The sequence below is a fragment of the Amblyomma americanum genome, chromosome 5, assembly GCF_052857255.1.
Source record: "Amblyomma americanum isolate KBUSLIRL-KWMA chromosome 5, ASM5285725v1, whole genome shotgun sequence".
NCBI classification, from domain to species: domain Eukaryota; kingdom Metazoa; phylum Arthropoda; class Arachnida; order Ixodida; family Ixodidae; genus Amblyomma; species Amblyomma americanum.
This window is the reverse complement of record NC_135501.1, coordinates 37531378-37545041: the sequence shown is the minus strand read 5'-3', so window position 1 is coordinate 37545041 and position 13664 is coordinate 37531378. Positions and strand designations below refer to the sequence as shown.

The 13664-nt window shown below is 46.5% G+C and overlaps 1 protein-coding gene across 1 annotated transcript; it reads left to right on the top strand.

Annotated features, from left to right (window-relative positions):
• The first annotated feature begins 692 nt into the window (after window positions 1-692).
• On the top strand, window positions 693-13308 carry LOC144133794 (uncharacterized). Its single transcript, XM_077666891.1, has 4 exons — window positions 693-804; window positions 10126-10330; window positions 10986-11025; window positions 13162-13308. Exons 2-4 carry the CDS (start codon window positions 10146-10148, stop codon window positions 13306-13308), a joined length of 372 nt encoding a protein of 123 aa, XP_077523017.1. The 5' UTR covers window positions 693-804; window positions 10126-10145.
• The last annotated feature ends 356 nt before the right edge of the window (window positions 13309-13664 follow it).

Sequence of the window (13664 nt, the reverse complement as noted above, 5' to 3'; positions counted from 1 at the left end):
TATTGCTAATAATACTACTACTGCTACTGCTGCTGGGATATCTACTACTAGTGCCGCTACTGCTACAATAAATAGTTCTAAACGTACCATGGTACCCTTAATGGTGCTAATACTAATACAACCAACACCTCTAACACAACACGTACTGCTGTTTTCCAGGAAAATTTCAGGTAGAGTGCAATGCTTGGAAAGAGCAAGGCTTTGATGCGTAGGCACCTCTAAGGAACATAGAACTTGTTCTTTGTTCTTTATGCACTACGGTTTTTGGTCTTTTATAGCAATATACGGTGAGCTGGTATATTAAATTACTCGTTAGTCTTAAGCCGTTCTCTGCCGTGTGCAATAAGGGCCTCCGCGGTTCCTTTGAGCTGATAACGACAGCAGCAGGAGAGCTGTGATTCATATCCTATGTGCTTTTAAACCTCTGTATATAGAAAGATAAACGACCGTCCCAGCAGATAAGTGGTGCCGCTCGGCTGACTATAGGACTCTTGCATGCATGGAGGCAACAGGCAACAGAAAGTTCCTGGTCTGCTCTCTACAGAGGAAGCATACAACGCTGGCGTCTCTTGACGTCATAAAGCCAGCCGCCAATAAAAGAGACTATGAGTATCTGCGGCGCGCGCTTCTGTGAACCACGAATCGCATTTTTTCTTTGTAGTGCTGTAGTTTTTGCCATCAGACGCCTCAGTTGCTCCCGTCGTAACACTTGCTTCTAACCAAGGGGCACAGCGTTGGACTTTGTGCTACCATACGCCTGAGTACTAATAAAAAAGCACCTGCTTAGCATCACTTCTACGGAAAGTGAGTGGCTGTCCTTTGTTTCCATGACAATTTGATGCCGTCCAATAATTTTCTTTACTTGACTTCTTTTCCTGCCCTGCGTCCTGTGCAATGCTCTCTGGAATGAAATTTCGAGTCTCTTTAATATTTTGGCGCGCAGCGAACACTTGTTTCATGCTGCTAGACTTGAAACCGTAGATTGAAAGGATTGCTGTTTTCATTTGCTATGCCAAAGCAGTGCGAAGGCACAGAGAAGCAGAATGGACACGGTTTGGTTTAGCCCGCATGCTGGATGTTGAATTCAGCGCTTTTGATAGCCATACAAATTGCGAGTTCAATAAGCATTCAAATATTCATTACTAATAAGGAAAACCGCTAAAGCCTGTAAGGTTGTTGTGAACATTTCAAATTTTTCCAATCCACAAGGTCGCAGTTTGATGCTCTAGAGAGATGTGCTGAAAGAACCGAAAATTGTGATAGTAAGGGTATTGAATGCTTTGTTAGCTTCTTTTTCACAGCTACTTTGTTAGTCACCGCTCTAATTTCTGACCTTCTGATAAAGCGTAGGGAATGTTTCCAATAACCAGTAGTAAGAACTATGAGACCACTGCAGAGAATGCATTGGAGAAATACGAAAGAATGCGCGTTTGCTGCAAATTTCGTTGCTCCTAGTGAACTTCGGTAACTGTTTAGTGCTCTTTAGTAGCCCCTAGTCGACTTTGGTAACTTAGTGTTCTATAGTAGCTCCTAGTCAACTTTGGGGGATCCTTAAACCTCGTTTGCTCTTTTGTGGCTCCTTAGGCATCTTTAGAAGCTCCTAGTCGACTTTTATGACTCCTTAGATGACTTTGGTAGCTGTTAATCTACAAGCACTTAACAACTCCTTACTATCTAACCGCCAATATTCTACCTCCGATGCTACCACTCGGCGCCGCAGCGTTCAATGGGTGAACAACCTCTGCGTGATAAACCATTAATTTAACTGCCAGCCACAGTGTGGCAGGGTGGGAGTGCTGTTTATCCTGTGTGCGCAACGCACTCAGCGTTACAGAACCCAAGCCGCGTCAGTACGGACCTTGAGCATGGAGGGAAAAAAAACTGAGGAGGGAGCGGGACTCCAAGTGGCCAGCCTGATGAAGCCAAGCGCTCGTGAAGCCGCCCTCTTCCCCGTGTTTTGTCTTTCCCACTCGGTCCTCAGTATTTTGGTGCTGGTATGTTTTAGTGCGTGCGTCCGCGCGGCTGGTGGCGCGTACTAAGAAACTCTATGGTGGCGTGCGCATCTACAGCATGGAGGTTGATCTACAGTCCGTCCGGCGCTCTAGTCCGCGCATGCGCGCCCAGCGGGGCTAGATATCACCGCATGCTATCACGTGGCGTGGTCAACAGGGCAGGCAGGGGGAGAGGGGGAACCGACTTTCTTCTTTTTATTGCGTTTTTACTTTTACCAACTAGGCTTCAAGACTCCCGTCGTAAAAAAATGGTTGTTTGGGAAAGGAAATGCCGCAGTATCCGTCTCACGTGGTAACTGTCTTGTAAAGTTAGACCTTCTTTTCAGACATAGCCGTCCTTGACAAAGGTAACGTTCTTCAGCCTAAGAGCCTAACGCTCTTAAATTGGCCCTTGCCCCAACCCTCAGGAGGCCGCTCTTCATGTTTGCTCCTCCTTAATGAAGTTAGTTCGCTATCAGGGGACACGGGTACTGAGGGGCGTAGTCCAACCACGAACTCTGGCTGTACTGCAGGCAACGGAGAGGTCATATCGGATGCCGTAGTGAAGGACTTCGGAAATTTTGTCCACCTGAGGTGTTTTAACCTCCACTGACATTGCACTGTACACGGGCTTCTAATTTCGCCTCCATCGAAATTCGACCGCGGAGGCCGGGATCAAACCCGCGTCTTTCGGGTCAGCAGCCGATCGCCATAGCCACTTAGCCACCACGACGGATCATAGTACACAATAATATGCGAAAAGTTCAAAAGTTCAATGCGAAAAGTTCAATAATATGCGAAAAGTTCAAAGTTCAACATTGTAACAAAGATCATTATTTTATATTTAAAGAGAGTGCGTAAGGTAAAACGTTCATGTCTTCCAGAAGTTCAGGAAATAGGAAGTAGTCCATAATAAATCAGGGAAGCTTACTCAGGTGTGGGTGCGGGCTATTTGGTGATAGATAGTAAACCTAAAGCGCGGCAAACACAGGGACGTAAGACAAACTACGAACAAGCCTGCTTAGTCTTTCCTATGTCATTGTTTGCCGTTCTTTACGTTTACTATAAATAAATGACACATATAAGCTCCCATCAGAAGAAAATCATTTCATTCAGACTAATATCTGACCGTCATTATTAAAAACACTGCATTTAAAGAGTACCAAAGCATGAAGGACAGTCTCAAACGCCTTAGCAAAATAAATGAGCTAAATTTCATAACACGAAGTAACCTTTAGTCAAAGATAATTGTGCTTTCCAGAAAAAAAGAACTTTTCTGCACCCGTGTCGATAATAATTAGAAATGCTGCTGATTCGAGTAAACAAACAAGCTGAGAATAAATTGTGCTGAAGACGTTTCCTGGGTGCGCTGGATCATGGAATGGTCTGATATTTATATGCTGAATAAATACTGCCTGATTTATTAACGAAACCACCTTTGGCTCATCAGTGCGGAAAAACTCTACAATGAAGGTACAAAGATATCCCGAAGAATGAATGAAGAGCAGGTAGATGTGCTTTTCACAAGCTTCGTTCTTATGCCCTGAATACCTGAGCATGCTGAAAGCTTCTGTCTTTCAATTAAACATAATCCACCAAGAGAGTCAAGGACTATCGGATATGAAGAGCAATAAAGCTGTGCGCGATGGTGGGGATTCATACATTCGTAGCGCAAGCCAAATACGAAACGCAACAGAGGTGCAGTGTTTTTTCACGTCTTGTGCTATGCCTCTGGGTCTTCCCTACAGAAACATCCCATATGAGCAGCTCGTATGGAATTATGAGAATAAAGAGTCCATATGACATAGAAATATATAGAAAAAGCCACATATTTTCTGTATAGTGTATTTATAAATTAAATTGATGTTTCTTGAACCAAGACCATTTTTTTTTGATACAGTAGTTTGAAGCTAGGAAGAAAGTCAGAAATGAGAATAATCGGTTCACGATTTATGGAGTAAATGTCTGCGTTAATGGAGACAGGAATAACTTTTGTCGTTTCCGCAGAAGGAATAGAAGTGCGCAGTTCTCTTAAACGAAGTATACATACTGGAAAGGAACGCGCTGATATCTGGTAGTGAGAACGAGTTGCAGAATATTAGCATATTTTTCTGTAGATCCTGTAGGTTTCACATCAAGCTGCTTAAAATTAAGATCCAGGCAGAGCTTAATGCAGCGAGAGCACTCGGACGAACCCTCATTTGCGAGAGGGAAGTCCAGCCAGGTAAGACACCACCAAAATTGACACCACCAAAAAGAAAGAGTGGACTTCGAGGCAACCGGACAATTTAATTCGCTTAATACATCATGTCGCTCAGAACTGAATTTAATGGGCGAACTGGGCGAGCGCTAACATGGGGAATAAATTAAATAACAATTTCTGAGAGTGACATGTGCACTAGCTATTTCTAACTGTCCAAAATATATAGTAATATTTAACACAGAAGAACTCAAACAATCAAACCATCAGCATGTCACCACGAGTATGCAAGGTACAGTCACAACGGAAAAATTTTCAAGCATTGTCACATTCAAAGATATAATGATCAGAAATATCTCTCGAGAGCAGCGTTTTGATGAAGACAGGAAACAGCTGAACACGTCTTAGCAACTGAAGATAGACCTTTGCGTTTCTTGGGCCCAGTGAGCACATAGGAACAAAAGAAGGCAACTGCCTTTACGAGTGGACAGGTAAGTAGATACTGCAAGCGGTGCACAAAGCACTGGTGTTATTACTCGTTGAAGTAGAAACGCAAGATGCGCGTCTGTCAGCGCTGAAAAAACTGTCGGAAAGGAGTATAATTCACACGCAAGATCGGTGGCAGAACAGTAGTCGTAGAACATTTAGTACATGTGCACTTTACTCCATCGCAAGAAATACTCCTCTCAAGCCGATTTCCTGAATTGCACCAACTTCTTGCGGGACTAGCGTGTATTGCGAGAAATACCTCACTAATCGATATCTTGGATTTCCTAAGCTTCAAACGCTACGATATATTCTTATCTCTTGCTTTGAAGGAACCTAATTTCCGAATCGTTCATTCCTCTCATTGATACAGGCCCTGAACACCATCATCAGGGGAAAATACGTCAAGCGTGTCAGAAAGCATTTTGTGAACCTGTTGTGTAGACAACGCTTAAGGTTTAGTGCTCGGATCCGGGATAGATCAAGTTGCCGGGATGGGATCGCTCCTCAGGATCGTCCAGGCATGTATTTATTAAAACTGACTCAGTTTGAGCAGCCTTGAATAAAGTATCAGTGAGTGCAGCAGCATGTTCACTGTCCACCGTGTGGGCATGGAATCGATAGCCGTGAGCGTGGTGGTGAGATCAGGCCCTTTCTGCTCGATCCCAAATTGGTTTTAATTAAGCTGGAATCATTTAAGATCACCATGGCAGGGGTCTTTTTGCCAGCCAATGCAGCAATAGCAGCAAGCACATCAGCTTTTAGGTTAGACTACTATGTTATCCCTGCGCCAGCGTTGACTCAATGTCTCCTGCTAACATCAAACTTTTCACAACATGCTCCCATTCATTGATAGTTGAAACCTACAGAAGTGGACTTAGGACGGCCAGCGTACAAATATCGCTGGCACGTTTAGCGTGCATGGAAGGACCGTTACCAACCTGCATAGCAACCTGAACATATTATCAGGCATCCGCATTGCAGACGCTCTTCCCGGCCCACTCAAGGGGTTTGCTGAACAAGCGGGCTCCGGTGTCACTGTCACAAAGTTCGTGCCTGCCCTGTCCTTCATAAGCTTTTGCAGCCGAGATAGCCAAGACGTCTCTATTCTTCCGGAACATGTCGCGGCAAAGCGGCGACAATTTCGACCTCCCGCGGAGACAGAGGGAGTGAAGGGTAAAGGCCATTACGCTCCCTTCCCGTATTGTAGCCTGGACGTGAGAGCTTGCACGTTGCAGGAACCGGGAGCTATGAGCTGAATGCCCCCGCACCCTTCGCGACCTTCGCATACGATACTCGTTGGCACCGCGGATTTCTCTCGTGTTCCTTCAGCATTTCTCCATCTTCTTTTCCCCTTTCAATATCGGCGTCTCGTTAGTACGCAGCGACTGAGGACTTTTTTTCTTAGTTCGCCACGAGAACACGGCGGCGCGAAAACCGCGACGCGAGCAGTGGGCCTGCCGAAATCGGTGCGTGCGGACGTGTGTGAAGTCAGACAGGAAAGTGGTTCGCAATCGAGCCCAGGCGGCGGTCTCACACGTAAAGCGCGGTACGCGTGGCCCAAGCTCACCCGTATACGTGAAACCTCAGCCCCGCCCCGCAATGAGCATCCGCAGCCACACGCTATCTGCGACCGGCCCTTGCCACTCCGCAGCTAAGCCACCGTTTCTCCCCACTCTCTCGAATTCTTTTTTTTCTTTGTCACGTCGCCTACAGTTTCTCGTCTTGACCTTTTGTGCAGTAGTTCTTTCTTGCGCACAATTCATCATCATCATAGCCTGACTACGCCCCACTGCAGGGCAAAGGCCTCTCTCATGTCTCTCTAATTAACCTTGTCCTTTGCCTGCTACGGCCACCACATCACAGCAGATTTATAATCTCCCCCATCCACCTAACTTTCTGCCGTCTCCTGATAAGCTTGCATTCTCCTCGAATCCACTCCGTTACCCTTAAAGACCACCGGTTATATTGCCTTCATATTACATACCATACTCAAGTCCGTTTCTTCCTCTTGATATCGACTAGGATGTCATTAAAACACATTTGTTACCTCTCCCACTCTGCCCTCTACCGGTCCCGTTCCGTTACACATATCATTTTTCTTTCCATGGCTCGCTGCGTTGTCCTATCGCACTCCACGCATGCACTGAGAACTTATGCAACGTCACACTCTATTCTTCAGCCGTCAAGGCCAGTTCTTCTCCCATGGAAGTTTGTACAGCTTAGCGACAGCAAGCCAACAGATAATCGCCGACCAACATCTGCTAATTGGGCATCGTTGCTTCGCCAGGAATTTTAGGAACGAGATGCTTGTCTGCCTGAAGGATACATTGTTGTCTACGTAGGCGCAAATACAAGCCTGCGAAGCAAAAACAGCAATCGACATCCCGTGCAGACCTGCCCTGAATCAAACATCTAGGTTTCAGCTACGGAAAGCCCTTCGTCCTTTTGTGCAGAGCTCGTTGCAGTTCAAGAAGTACTCTGCTCCGTGGCCACCATATTTGTGGTCCCTGGGGCCCGCGTTGCCATCCGCACTGACGCCGCTCAAGTTGTCCGGTTCCTACGACGTGTTAGCCGCAGTCCGACGATATGTCGGGACATCCACCGGCTCGAGGAATGCATCCCGCAGCCAGTACGCATTGAGTGGGTCTCACGGGATCTTCTGACCTCTCAAAGTCAGGCAGATTTAGCGACGCACCTTGCGAATCAAGACTCATCACAGCCTCGGTTCCTTCTTTTGGACAACTTTACCCTCCTTTCATCAAGAAAGGAACTCCTCCAGCGCTGCACACGTGCTATCCTTCCTAAGTGAGCGTTAACTCTACCCCGCTGTCTTAACTGTGCAGAGGAGGTTGCGCTTAGGAGGATCCGGGTCGGGGTTGCCCTCATACCAGTCGTCACTCGGAAGTGGCCTCAGTACCGAGATTTGTTTCCTCGGCCAGGGTGTCCGATATGCAAACACGAGGACATTTAAGCCGACATCCATAACTTACTGTGGGACTGCCCAGCTCTTAAGACTACAAGGATCCGGCACCTGAAGGTAGCGGGTCTTTCGCCAAGCAACCCTGCTTCGTACATTGCCTGGACGCAGGGACCGTACCCTCGTTCTCTACTGGACTTCATCAAATCAGCTTGCCTACATATTTCATCACACCTTCACCAATCACGGATGGTCTGGGGCAATAAATTTTGTTTTAAAAAAAAGCTCAACCCTATTAATTCCCAAACGTTTTTGCCCGTTGATGAGTACCGATAACATACAGCTGTTGTATACATTTCTCTTGCAGATATTGGTAAACTGTCATTCATGATCTTAGAGAACCTTCCATTTGCGCTCCAACTCATTGTTATGCTTCTAGTTGATCCGTCTTTATCCGGATCAGCAGCCACTACCTGCCCTAAGTAGACGTATTCCCTTAACACTTACAGCACGTCGCTGCCAATTATGAATTGCGCTTCCCATGCGAGACTGTTGAACATTCTTTTGGTTTTCTGCATAATATTTTTAGACCCAGCTTTCTGCCCTGTGTGTCTAAATCATTGATCAAGCTTTGCAATTTATCTCTTGTGTGACACAGCGATGCAATAATGTCCTCGGCAAATCGCAGATTATAATGTATTCTCTATTAACTCTTATCCACAAGCGTACCCAATCCAGGACTCTGAAAACCTCCTGTAAACAGGCGGTGAATAGCGTTGGTGAGACCGTGTCTCCCAGTCTGACACCCTCGTTATTGGAACTATTACCCTTGTCTTTATTCCTCATATCTACGCGTTTGTTGAGATCGCAGCTGTGATCTGGTTTATTGCCTCGCGCAGGTTAATATGCTTGGAATTGTAATATTTATTTGTGATTCTTTATGCAAGTAAAAGTGTATTTTACTCAATTCGTCTGCTTCTCATGGCTTCGGTAAACGCCTAATCAGGCGTAGCCCCTATCGCGGGCCCGCAGTCCGAACCTATTCTTTCGCACGCCGGGAGAAGTCGGTCACTCCACCCGCTCGAAACTTACCGAGAGTGCAGCACTACAGCGATTAAGAATAATCTTGGCGAAAAAAAAACCATCAAGCCGCCCAGAATGTCCTGTCAATCACGGGTGACGCTTCGAGCATGCTTTGTTACGTTGTTGGCAGGAGTATATTGGCGAAAGAAAGGAAATCCGCCATCCAGTTTACGGAGATGTGGATTTGGGAGAGGTCTTTCTGCTGCGACGGACGTTGTTAAGTTGATGGTGATGATGAATTTCTTCACTCCTACTTTCAAAAGCATAGCAGAGGAACGAGAAGCTTCCGAATATAAATGGGAAATGGCGATCGTATTCAGGGTGCCCAAGGCGTGCAAACAAGTTCGCAGATTAAGGTCGCTGGCAAAGATCTGGCGTCAAAAGAAAACCTTAATGAAATGCCGGGGTAATATTAAGCTATGGTTTGGTTCATATGGATTTAACGTCCCAAAGCTACTCTGGCTATGAGGGACGCCGTAGTGAAGTACTCCGGAAGTTTCAACCACCTGGGGTTCTTTAACGTGCACTGACATCACAAAGTACACGGGCCTCTAGAATTTCGCCTCCATCGAAATTTTGCCGCTGCGGCCGTGATAGAACCCGTGCCTTTCGAGCCAGCACCCGAGCGCCATAATCACTTAGGTACATACTTCCTGCCATATTCAATGGCTTCTGCTGCGTCTTTAAAACTACTTAAAATGTAATTGTTTCCTTGTCTCCGTAATCACTTTGCATCTCTGCCCGAGAAATCGCAGGTTGGGGCCGTCATGCAGAGTGTAATAAATATTTACCAACCACACGTAGAACTCCAAACACCTATTTGCGCAACATTTACTAGTCTCATTTTCTAATTAGAGGACGAAAGCACGGAGTGTTAGCTCCCCGTCCTTTGAACAGTTAAGGGAATCGAAGGCAGCGGCGTTGTTAACCCAGTGTGTCTTAATAATCGAGAGCCTGGAAAAATGGCAAAGTTGTAAGAAGTAGAAAAATAGAAACGGGCTAGGAAAACAAAGCTACTCGAGCAATGTTGATGCCCGCAGTGTGAGAAAAATTTGTGCACCCCTCGGTGCAGCGTGACATTTTAAATAAAGTGTTTGAAAAAAATAGCCAACTCATCACCGCTCAGTGTTACTATGAGGAAAATCACAGAAGCCTTATTTCTTTCGAAAAAATTAAAGGTGTGAATGAGAAAAAGAGTTCAATAGTTTCTATTTTTGTGAACGGTGTTCTCTGCGCTTTCCGACTAATAATTGTTTTTCACTGCCCCATTTTTATGGGTCCCAAATTTGTGCCTGCAATGCTTTGAAAGTGCATAAATCTTTGTACGACAAAAAGCGCTAACTTCAAAATTTCTAATATATGTCTGTATTTATAGTGAATGAAATCCTTCGCACACAGATTTAAAGCATTATCAGAGGCAAATTTTGATGCGTCCCAACTTCCAGGAGCCCTTCACCTAGCATCCATGGGCGCCTTCGCTCATGTCCTCGAAGCTGTTTTCCCTGATTGGAGTGAAGACCAGCGGACCCAAGTATTGGCCTACTTGGATCTCAAGGGTGTGAGATCTGTGACCGACGTGGAGAAAATAAATGAGGAGGAACTTGCTGACATCATCGTACTTAGAGTGTATGAAGATGGCAGCCGGGGCAGGTAAGTTTTCATCGCTGTTTTAATTGGCATTCCTTTGAGATGTCGGTGGCCTAATACACGAATTGAGTTTATTATATTTAGGTTGTGATAAAAAGAGAGTAAGAAACACAAAATAAGCAATGTGTTTGCCTGCTATCAATTCCAACAAGAAATATATCTACTTGTTGACAGCAAAAAATCGAACTACTACGAGGAAGTTTTATTCAGTGACTATAAGAGCTCGACCTAAACTTAATGTAAAAAAGGGTATCAGGCATCTAGCAACCTACATTAAGGAAACAAAAGAACCCTAATTTATGTGCATTAATTATGTCATTTACATATGATTTGCATTTTCAGAGATGAGGAAACCTTGGGTTGTTGTTGGCTAAACAGACAGACATTATTTGCAAATGCGAGTGTGTGCTCACAGACACAGCTACAAGATGATAGTCTTGCGAACTGGTCCGTGCGAACAGAATTGCTGGATGCCGAAAAATTTCAGCTGTCATAACATTTTCGTTCACTAACGTAACTACGTTCAAGAAATGTTAGTTCATAAAATGCGCCTAATAATATTTATTGACCGGCCGAAACGAGGATGGCGGCACAGTCAGCTGCAAACGTGTCTCCGGTCTCTGATGTAATACAATTTTTGTTTACAAAACTTTTGCAGAAGCCACAAACAACGAGGTTCTTCCCACTCCTGTCGCGAGGTAAGAGACACAACGCGAAATATCGTCACGCTGTTGTGACACAATGTCCGGCAGGCAGAGAGACAGCGATGAGCGCTTAGTAGCGTGGTTGGTAGTCGTCAGAGATCAAATTGATCACTGATTTCACCTGCGTTAAATTACGGGTGCCAAATAACATTTCGTTTTAATCTAAGAAAGCGTCTGCGCCAATATGCAGCATCATATAAGTAGTTTTATGCGGCTGCAGTCTTGTGTGATGTGCTTGTCTCTTAGGAATATTCATTCAACTATAATGGATGCAATGTTGTCTAGAACTGGCAATGCCTGCTCCACGTGCATCTCGGTTTACTTCTGCCACTTCGAAGCCCTGCTCCAGGCGTAACTTCCGCATCCCGCGATTAACAGTTACTGCGCCCCTCTCGACCTGTTTGTTCCACCACAGTGCCTCGGCTAACACGAACACAAGGTTCGTCACCTGCGGTCTGTGGCCCGTATATCCTCGAATCCCGGGGCATATCGTTTACTGCTTGTGCTACGTGACCCTTCAGAACATTATGTAGTCCTGTGTCTATAGCATTTCCGGTAATGTCCTTTTTGTTTTTTTAGCACCACGGTCATTGTGCTGCGCGGTAAAATCAACTGCTACTAGGCTTTACACGCTCCTATCTCTCGAGTGCCTATGGGTCCGCAGCGCCACCTATCAACAGAGGAAGGTGGCAGGGTGTGAGAAGAGAGAGAATGTGGGAGGGGACAGGCAGCCTTATGTATGAGGTGTCCGCCTCAGCTGCGGAAAACGGTTGGTTCGAAAACTACTGCAACCATACCAGTGCAGCCGAACACCGCTCCAGAACAAGCCCCGATTCACGTCTGGTTGTGTGCTTCGGCGGAAAAAGATAGATGTCTGTAAAAAAATTATTCGCTGGTACAATGCAGCTAATGCTGAAACATTCACACTGCATACTCCATTGAGCGAGCGGCCAGACGGTTCTTTCAAGCGGGCGATCCAGCATGACATAAGACGGTTTGCGGACCGTGGGGGTTTAACGCCCCAAAGCAACTCAGGCTTTGAGGGACGCCGGAGTGAAGGGCTCTGGAAATTTGGGCCATCTCGGGATCTTTAACGTGCACTGACGTCGCACAGTACACGGGCCTCTAGATTTGCGCCTCCATCGAAATTCAACCACCGCGGCCGGGATCGAACCCGCATCTTTCGGGCCAGCAGCCGAAGCGCCATAACCGCTGAGCGAAAGCGCCGACCTGACATAATGGTGAGTCCCAACTTTGAAATGTCCGTCTTACAAGTACGGGCGAATGTTCGACATTGCCCACACTATCGGGAGGCCCTCTTCCCCAGTCGTGGAACACTCCGCCTATGCCTTCGGTAAAGAGCAGCTGGTGTAAGCTATTACCCCCCTCGCTCCCTTGCTGCTTCGGGACGAGAACGACCCTGAAGCCAACATTGCGTACGTCTGCATCAATTTCGATTTCGCGGCGACTGTATAAGCGCTTAAGTTCCTCGAATCTTTCATTTTGTGGAGCTTCCCACTTGGATAGAACATCAGACTTTGTTAGCTGCGTCAAAGGCAAGGAGTTGCGCGAAAAGATCTTTGCAAGTAATCGGTAATGCGCATGCACCCAAAGATTCGACGCGACGCTTTTTTGTCGTTTTGCTGCGGGAACTGTGCAACAGCAGCAGTTTTATTGGCCCCGTTTGTATTCCATGGTTGCTTACCACATTGGCTGGAAACAGCAGCTGCTCACAAGTGAAATGGCATTTATTTGTTTTCTGAGGAGCTCTGATGACTTGATGGCCCCTAGCAGCGTTCGAAATCTTTTCAGACGACAGTCAAAGGTCCAGAAGACGACGCCAACGTAATTGTTGTATACGAGCCAAATTTGCCGCTTGGGGCCTGGCAGTACTCTGGCCATTACAAGCTGGACGTTGCTAGGGCAGAACGAAGTCCAAATATAAATAAATTCAACTCGCAGCCCGTCGGGTGTGAAGGCGGCCTCCTCGCGGTCCCTTTCATAGTCCTTCGATTTGCCAATACCTGCTCTTTAGGGCCATGAGAGAGAAGTATTTACACCGCGGAGGCGTTCTAAGGTAAGGTCGATGCGGGGTAGCGGGTAGACATCTTTCTTGGTTACGTTGCACAGTCGGTGGAAATCGACGCAAAACTGGAGATAACCCTGCTTATTCGCCAGGACGACCGCGGCTGCACAGGAGCTCTTCGATGGCTGGATGACATCGTCACGGAGCACTTCCTCAACTTGGTGCCGGATGGCTTTGCATTCGCAAGTTGAGACGCAGTAGGGGCTTTGGCGCAGAGAGCACGTGTCTTCGTCGGTTATAATGCGCTGCTTTGCAACAGGTTTTATTCGGACCTTTGACGAGGGAGAACACAAATTAGGGCGGTTTAGCACTGCTAAGGAAGAATTATTGTGCGAAAAAAGGATTTTGCTGGTAGATCCACCCGCCGCGGTTGTTCAGTGGTTAGGGCGCTCGACTACTGATCTGGAGTTCCCGGGCTCGTACGCGACCGCGGCGGCTGCCTTCTTATGGAGGAAAAACGCTAAGGCGCTCGTGTGCTGTGCGATCGATGTCAGTGCACGTTAAAGATCCCCAGGTGGTCGAAATTCTTCCAGAGCCCTCCACTACG

Coding starts and splice junctions, on each gene's coding strand:
- LOC144133794 (XM_077666891.1), top strand. CDS start 10,146: ATGGGCGCCTTCGCTCATGTCCTCGAAGCTGTTTTCCCTGATTGGAGT. Junction 10,331..10,985: donor GAAGATGGCAGCCGGGGCAG/GTAAGTTTTCAT, acceptor AAACTTTTGCAG/AAGCCACAAACAACGAGGTT. Junction 11,026..13,161: donor CTTCCCACTCCTGTCGCGAG/GTAAGAGACACA, acceptor TACGTTGCACAG/TCGGTGGAAATCGACGCAAA.